Source organism: Papaver somniferum, chromosome 4 (assembly GCF_003573695.1).
Source record: "Papaver somniferum cultivar HN1 chromosome 4, ASM357369v1, whole genome shotgun sequence".
Lineage (NCBI taxonomy): Eukaryota > Viridiplantae > Streptophyta > Magnoliopsida > Ranunculales > Papaveraceae > Papaver > Papaver somniferum.
In genome coordinates this window covers 25,756,069-25,763,946 of record NC_039361.1, presented here as the reverse complement: position 1 = coordinate 25,763,946, position 7,878 = coordinate 25,756,069, and the positions used below count along the sequence as shown (strand labels likewise).

Genomic DNA, 7,878 nt, shown 5'->3' with positions numbered 1-7,878 from the left:
TGGAGCCGAAGAAAACCTTTACAATAGACATTGAAGCAGACCTTCAGAAATATCTCTGGCTTTCCAGACTAAACCAAGGTTTTAATTATATGTACCGAAAATAGAAATCTGTAACACACACCTCTGTGTAACCATTCAAAGTAAAAAACTAAATAAGTCGCACTAAAAGGTCTAGTTATATACACGGTTATCACGCTTGTTTTGCATTTCCATTTTCAGCTGTAGGTGTGCTAGATCCGCTCCTCTTAGAAGCACTCGAATTCCCTGTAATGGTCCTGCCCATGAACTTCCCGGCTTTGCTGAGGCTGCTCCCAACAGCACCAAATCCACTCCCTACAACTCCCGCTCCAGCACCAATCCCTGAGCCAACAAGACCAACTCCAGCTCCAATCCCTGTGCCAACAAGACCAACTCCAGCTCCAATACCGCTACCTACCAGCCCAACTCCTGAACCAACTGCATCCATGGTGCTTCCGATGACACCGGCTTCTTTCAGTTTTTTCCTCTCTTCTAGGATCCTCTTTTCTTCCTCCATGGCTGCTATCTGCTCTTCCGGGGTGAATTCCTGGTACTCGACCTGCAAATCATATTCCTTCTCTCAAACTTCTTGAAGGTGCATCAAAATAGAATATAAATTTATTTTCTATTCTTGTTTTCCTTATTTTCTACAGAAAGCATCCTTCTATTATCATGAAAGAGGGTAAATGATGCAACTCCTATAACGGGAAAGCATTGCCATCCTTATTCCTTAACAATTAGGATATTTTCATGTGGCTTCGATAAAATAACTGCTAATGGCACAAAAACAGTCTATATCTTGGAAACCCAAAATGCAGATGAAACCATCTTTTGACATGAATCTCCATGGCAATTCGATCAATGAGAAAAAAGTCTATGAAATGACACAAACAGAAAATGACTCTGATAACAACAACAAAGCAGTACATGACTTGGCCTGTTAGTTTGAAAAGTATATAACACATAGTAATAGACTTCGAATGTTGCTATCCAAGTAGTAGAGCAAATTTGACATACAGAAAATGACTTCTGAAAACATATGTAGTGAACTAACAACAATTTTGATCCAACATAAGTGTACCTTGAGTGTTATTGTTCCTCTATCCTTCTTGTCTTTAATTCTCATCATATCAAGTGCTGGTAGCAGTCTCAGTTCAATCTCTTTTGAACTCCCAGATTCCAAATCAATCAACGGTAGTTTTGCTATGCCCAATCGTGTGTCTTGTCCAACATCCTTATCAAAAACCTGTTACCCAGGTTAACAACAATATCCTCTTGTTAATAATCCAATTGAAGAACTGTTAAAGTTAACAGAGGAAATCAGGAAAAATAGTCATTTCTTGCGCTACAAATTCAACCAGCCGAGAGATTCTCTAAGGGAGACAGCCTGAGAACCAAAATTGCAAGGTAATAATAGACAGGTAACTTGTGAAGGCCGAAATTATATCATGACTACTTTAACCAGAAAGACAGCCATCCTCACTCTGGACTGGGGTTGGGCTAGCCATCCATGGTGCCGTAAGCCCAACCATAAATGCACAAGGAGAAGGGTTCTGCATATAAATAGTAAAATTTACTACGTATGCAAGTTCCGTCCAGCAGGATAAACTGCAACCTAGGCTAAGGCTAATTTACAGACAGACAAAATTGAATGAGTAACACCTAGTTGATCATGGACCCATGGTGCTGATACTTGGCTCATGCCTCATAGCAGTGATGAGGTGATTATATCTGTCAGTCTTGGTGCTAGGCATGGTGGTTTTGGAGTGTGAAGTGGTAGTGATCTGGGTAGCGTTGAGGCACGCTAAGTTGCAATGACAGTGGTGAAATAATAGTATGTGCAAGCATAGTGATCGGTGGGCGCCTCGGTTGGATGGTTATCGGCAAGACGAGAGGCCCTAAAGGGGTGGTAAGCCGCTTGCCAAGGGGATGGAGTGCAAAGCTGAAGGTCGCATATGATGATAACATATATTCTGCATTAACCGTTTGATTAAACTAAATCTGGGACGCAATCATGATGGCCACTAGAAAAATTAAAAGAGTAGGATTAAAAATAAAGGAAGAGAGCAAAAACCTCAATGATAATTGATTGTGTCTCCTTATCTTCAGCAATCAGCTCAAAGCTCTGATCCCACACAGGATTGAGATTGTTGTCGATGGTCTTTGTCTTAACCTTGAATAGAGGCCGAATGTGAACAACAGCATAAGGATCAGATTTACCAATCATTTCCATATTCTTCAGGTTATTTGCTTTAACTACAGTTAGCAAGACCTTTCCGTGTGGTTTAAGCTCCAAATCACTGCATATTGAATAGTAAGTACATATTATTCTTGTGTGAAACACAGATCACTGTACAAAGAACAATAAATACACCCTTTATTTTGAAAAATGCAATTCTCTGCATGTTAACGAAATAAGGATCTAAAGACATGCACATCGACCAAATGAGATACAACAGAAATAAGATGTAGTAATACTTAACTAAAGCCGCAACAGCTTGTAAAAGAAGCTTATAAGATCAGTCTTACCTTGTATCCATAGGACCACCAATTGGAACGACAATCCTATGGGGCCACTGGAGCATGTCTGTGACAATCGTATTAACAGTATCCTACAAGATGAGAATACAAATGGCTTCATATTTGTCAAATGAAAAGCATAAACATTAAATAAATACTCAGAAACCACAGATGGTAAAACCTAAAATCAGAAATAACACTTACATCGATCATGTCTGAAAGTCCAGGAAGTGCTGTTAAGCTTCCTCCAACAGCCTTCAATGTATAATCAATCCTAGGTTTTGGCTGATCAAACATTTAGAACCACTATCAGTTACCTTACATTAAGAGCAATGTATTTTTTTAATATGATTGTCAATTCTCATTCTGCCAAAAGCACCTTAAAATACAGATATAATTTGAGTTATGGCCAAATTTAATATAATCCTTCAGAACTAGAAAACAAATTTTACTAGAGAACCTTGGGTAAGCCGAAAAAAATCTAGATGGCCAAGCATGTCCTTTCTTTCTCAAATATTATGTCCTAGGATATCCCCAAAAAACCTAGATGGCCAAGCATGTCCTCTCGTTCTCAAATATTATGCCAACAAATGTCTTTGATTGATTACTGAATTCTTTTTCCTTCAAGAGCTCGGAGGAACCAGAACCAATGGAAATTTCTATTTAGATGCATTCTCCTTATAAGTTCAAACTAAGATTAGTTATCCAAGTGTTGGAAACAAAAAAAATTCTTGACTATAAGTCAACAAAAATGACCTATGACCACCCGCCAACACAGAAAGTATGACATCTCAGCAAGTGCTGTCTCTGTGTGGAAGAACTGTTCCATACATGACTATACAGTATCACTTCATACCACAATACATACAATTATAAGCTAAAACTCAAAATTTTACTTTCAACATTTTAACTGCAGGTATATTACCATCTAACAATACAAAAAGTATGACACCTCAGCAAGTGTCTGTGTGAAACAACAATTCCATACATCACTATACAATATCATTCCATGCATATCACGTGTAAATATAATACTAGCTATAACTCATGCTGGGACAGCCCCATCGATATATGCAGGATTACGTGCAAAACATGTCTACATGCTAGATGAAAAACACAAATATAAATTACTACTAAAAATGTGCAGAACATCAAAACCTAGCATAGTGTGTGTCTACCTCTGAAAGTAATGCCACAACAACAGCAGAAATACAGGGTATCTCTTCAGAGAGTTGGAAAATAACACGAATAACTGTGAAAATCTGGAGATCCTTCAGCTGCAATAAAAAAAAAAGAGGATGTTTAAGCTGATTGTGTCTCATTACCAACACATCAAATACTGAAATGGAACCAAATACAAACTCCCATTAAAGCAATAAACCAACACTGTCATAACATAAAACGTTGTCAAAAGAGGATGATGCACCAACCTGAATGGGTATTGAAGCGATCATTGCTGCTTCTACAGCAAGAATGATGCTTGAATCACCCCCATAACGAAAATCGATATCCATCGTTATTTGACCTTTCTTAAGGCTCTGAACACGAATCCCTACATCATCATTAATTAAGACGAACAAACGATCATGAGATGCAAAATTTGACTTACTATGACTAGTAGAAATGAATCATACTCATAGTTGAACAAAATAGATGATAGAACTGTTATTGAGAATGACCATATATCAAATTTCTTCCACGTAAAATTTCTAGTGAGTGCAAAACGCCAATACTAGAGACAATCCAGATAAATGCCAACTACCACAACTGGTAGTGTCTTTGATGACAGCTTAGACCACATACCATTCCCGCTACTTATCTCCTCCAAAACTACCTCAACTTAATTACTGAGAAGCAAGAAAAAAAAATATCCTAGGGATAGATAAAGGAGACCATGAACGCTTACGAACGAGTTGTGAATTACAACAACAGAAAAAAGAATATATTAAATAAGTAGAAACAAATCCTATGGACAGTTAAAGAGAATCATGGAGGCATAAGAACAAGGTTGTCGCAATACCTTCAATTTTAGGTGCCACAGATCCAAGGGACAATTTACTAAATTTCATTGAAGTGATTCCTGGGGGACGATATTCTTCAAGTAATGGTTCAACAGATTCTCTTATGAGCATTGTCGCTGCCTGAAATCAAGACATTCTAGTATATTAAAAACAGCAACAAAACACTAATTTATTGGTCGAGAAACATGCACATCTTATAATGGATAAGCAGATGAGCTTACATCTGCTATATATGGCCACATTTTGGTTAGCTCCTTGTTCAGCCATTTCACCTGAATGAATCAACAAGCATAAAAAGAAATATATAAGAAACAGTATATTCACCCGCACCCTCCTCATATATGCTCAATACCAATATCAGATAGGTCAATATTTGTACCCATTTAAGCTGTATACTTAGAGATTCACTCTATGACAGGTCAAAAGATAAAATGAACAAGAAAATAAATCTTAGAGAGAAAATTAACCTGATCATACACAGGGAAAGATATCCATTCAGGATAATTGTCACCACATATCTTCTTTAAATCATCTCTAGTAAGAGATCCAAGAAGTTTTATATCAACTGCCTGCAAAAAGATAGAGCAAGAGAATATTTAAAAAAAGAAATCCCAAGAAAGAAACTGTCACAAGTAAAACGGAACACATTCTTAGCCTTTCTAATTTCTTTTTTTGTTGGTCAAATACTTTTGTCAGCATTTCAACAATGTTTTGCCATCCATTAGGTAATTGCTGAGACCTACTGACCAAGTGTACATCCTTCCATAGTATCGTGAAAATGATAGTTAAACCTATTACAAAGTTAAGTAGACTTCCACATTAAAGTTCATGCCCTACCCTCCCATCTTTCAGGTTATTCTAACAGCTATCACGTAATTCCATTGTACATTTATCACATCATCCTAATATAAGAACAGACAAAAAGTAAACTAAAACAAAATCAACAACCCTAAGAGACATTTTATACAAGATCCATCAGCAAATTGAAGCTCCATCAAAAATCTAACAAACATGAAAACAGTCGAGAGTCAATTCTAGTTCATATCTGAGTACATCCATTACACAATCCCTAAAACCTACTGACAAAGTGAGCATCCTCAGAAACCAAGCGGACAAACTATCAGAAAATGATAGTTAGACCTACAATCTGAAATCTACAAAGTTCAAATAGACTCATCCACATTACAGTTGAGCTACTGCAGTCACAAGCTTCAGCTTGTTGTAACAAACATCATTCACCTAATTCTAAGGTACATTTAACAATATCAAAACTTATGTAAGAAGAGAGAAAAACCAAAAACATAATTCACCAGCAAAATCAAGTTCCATCAAAAACCTAACAAACAAGAAAATCTTCAGAGTCAATTCTAGGTCACACCGAGTCCTCAATTTTAAAACTAGAACTCCTAAATTTCAGCCAGGGAGTCAAAAATTAGGTCAAAACCTTCCAACAGATTCAACAACACAGCATAAAAATAGCACTATCAATCAAGTCGCATTTCTACAACAAAATCAGAGAGTCTCAGAAGGAGAAAGAAACAACAAACCTTAGCAATACGGCTAACACTTCTCTTCCGCATCATATAAGACCAACCAACCATCAAACCGATCCCAACTAACATTCCCATTATCATCCCTGTAATCAACCCCATCGTACTTTCTCCTCCTCCTCCTTTCAATCAATCAATCGATCAAATTATCTCTTCCTCAAAAATTACTTCCAACCTACAGAAGAACCTAGGGTTTTCAAGAAACAAAAAGAAATAGAAAATGAAAATGGAGTAAGTAGGGAGAATATGGGAAGTCGAATCGTAACGTCTGTTAGCAGTGATGAGTACTTAAGAATGAATGAGTAAACAGCTTTAATTACTTACCATTTCCTCTTCTTCTTCTCTCTCCCTAGGAATCTGTGAATAACAAGGACGGAGGACCCTCTCTTATTATCCTTTCTTCGTGTGTCGGTTTATGGTTTTATGTGTCTACTGGTTATTCTTTCTTCTTCTTCTTGTTCTTTGCTCCTTTTTATTTATTGATGATGAAACCCCAAAAATAAATATCAATTCATGATTACAGAGTGGTGGGGCAGTTCAAAGGGCCTCCCTGTTCGAATTTTTTTTTAATTACTAATTTTTTTCCTTCTTACTTATTTTGTTTTTTAATAGTAATCTAAATTAGAAAGAAAAGATCTAAATAAGCCTCCAATGCACGTCAGTTTCATATCCGTTTTCCTTTTTCTTTTTTTAATATTCAAATTTGATTGTGATCGGAAAGCTGTTGTGTGTGTCCTATTGACTAGTGTGATGTTTACAACATGACTGTAGATATGGTGCGAGGCTCCGGAGCCCAGATTCATGGATTCTATGGTATCGGAAAAAATGCAATATCGGTACTTATCGATCAGTTATAGGGGTTGCTCAATTTCACGAGGTCAGAATTTTATTGTGAAAATTGATTTGGCCATAAAATAATTTAGCAAAATTTGATAGGCTAGCGTTGAGTGAGCCGACTTGTGAAATGGTTGACGGTCCCCATCGTATTCAAGGTATTTACGGGGTTGCATTAAAGTTACTTTTGGAAAATGGGAGCTACATACAACTTGCAAGGGCAAGCATGTGGGACATGAAGTCTTTGGCTTCACGAGTGTAAAAATTGGCCCACGGTCAGGTTCTTGGAATCAAATCTTTGCGCTGTCTTTGTGCTTGGCTTGATGGTAATAAAGATTGGGGGATAACGTGCATACTAGACCGTGCAACGACATGCTTCACTTACATTTTAATATTCTGCTGAGACTATGGGGTTGAAGGTTGGAGAAAGAAATGTTTTATTCCAATAGTAAATGTACGGTTCATGCTTCAACAACAAAAAATGTACTGTCTGTAAAAGAGCCTAACAACGCCCCAATGACGACACTTTTTCTCTCTTGACCTTATATCTGAAAGTCAAACAGAAAGTCAACCTTAGTCGACCCTAATCAGAACTAGTTTCTCTTTCTTTCTTTGCATCAATCACTGCTTGATTCAATTAGCTTGTCTTCTTTTGTTCATTTTGTTGTTGTTTTCCGCTTCAATTTTTAACCTGTTTTACTCTTCAATTCTAACCCTTTTTTTAATGTAATCGAACCTTACAATTTTGGGTTTTCTTCTCATCTCATTGTTGTTTGATTCTGATTCCTTGTTTATTGATTTTAATTTGTTTTTTATTTCTTTGTTGTCTTCCTCAGAATTATGCAACCTTAAAGCTTGGATGTCAGCATATGTGGTTGCATCAATAAATGTGATATTCAGTTGGCTCAAATTTATTTGGTTACAAGTTTGTTGGC

General features: G+C 36.9%; 1 protein-coding gene across 1 annotated transcript; it reads right to left on the bottom strand.

Moving 5' to 3' along the window:
- On the bottom strand, positions 1-6,622 carry LOC113274985 (synaptotagmin-5-like). Its single transcript, XM_026524407.1, has 12 exons — positions 6,434-6,622; positions 6,107-6,296; positions 5,027-5,128; positions 4,781-4,831; positions 4,559-4,679; positions 3,969-4,090; positions 3,717-3,815; positions 2,743-2,823; positions 2,548-2,630; positions 2,093-2,318; positions 1,100-1,264; positions 1-577 (listed from the first exon to the last, which is right to left on the bottom strand). The coding sequence occupies exons 2-12, from the start codon at positions 6,209-6,211 to the stop codon at positions 191-193; spliced, it is 1,542 nt and encodes a 513-aa protein (XP_026380192.1). The 5' UTR covers positions 6,212-6,296; positions 6,434-6,622; the 3' UTR covers positions 1-190.
- Positions 6,623-7,878: the final 1,256 nt, after the last annotated feature.

What these genes read in the sequence shown, in the direction of transcription:
- LOC113274985 (XM_026524407.1), bottom strand. Translation starts at nt 6,211, where the DNA reads ATGGGGTTGATTACAGGGATGATAATGGGAATGTTAGTTGGGATCGGT. An exon ending in TTGTGGCATTACTTTCAGAG is followed by an intron (nt 2,824 to 3,716) that starts GTAGACACACAC and finishes ATGTTTGATCAG; the next exon opens with CCAAAACCTAGGATTGATTA. An exon ending in CACAATCAATTATCATTGAG is followed by an intron (nt 1,265 to 2,092) that starts GTTTTTGCTCTC and finishes CCTGGGTAACAG; the next exon opens with GTTTTTGATAAGGATGTTGG.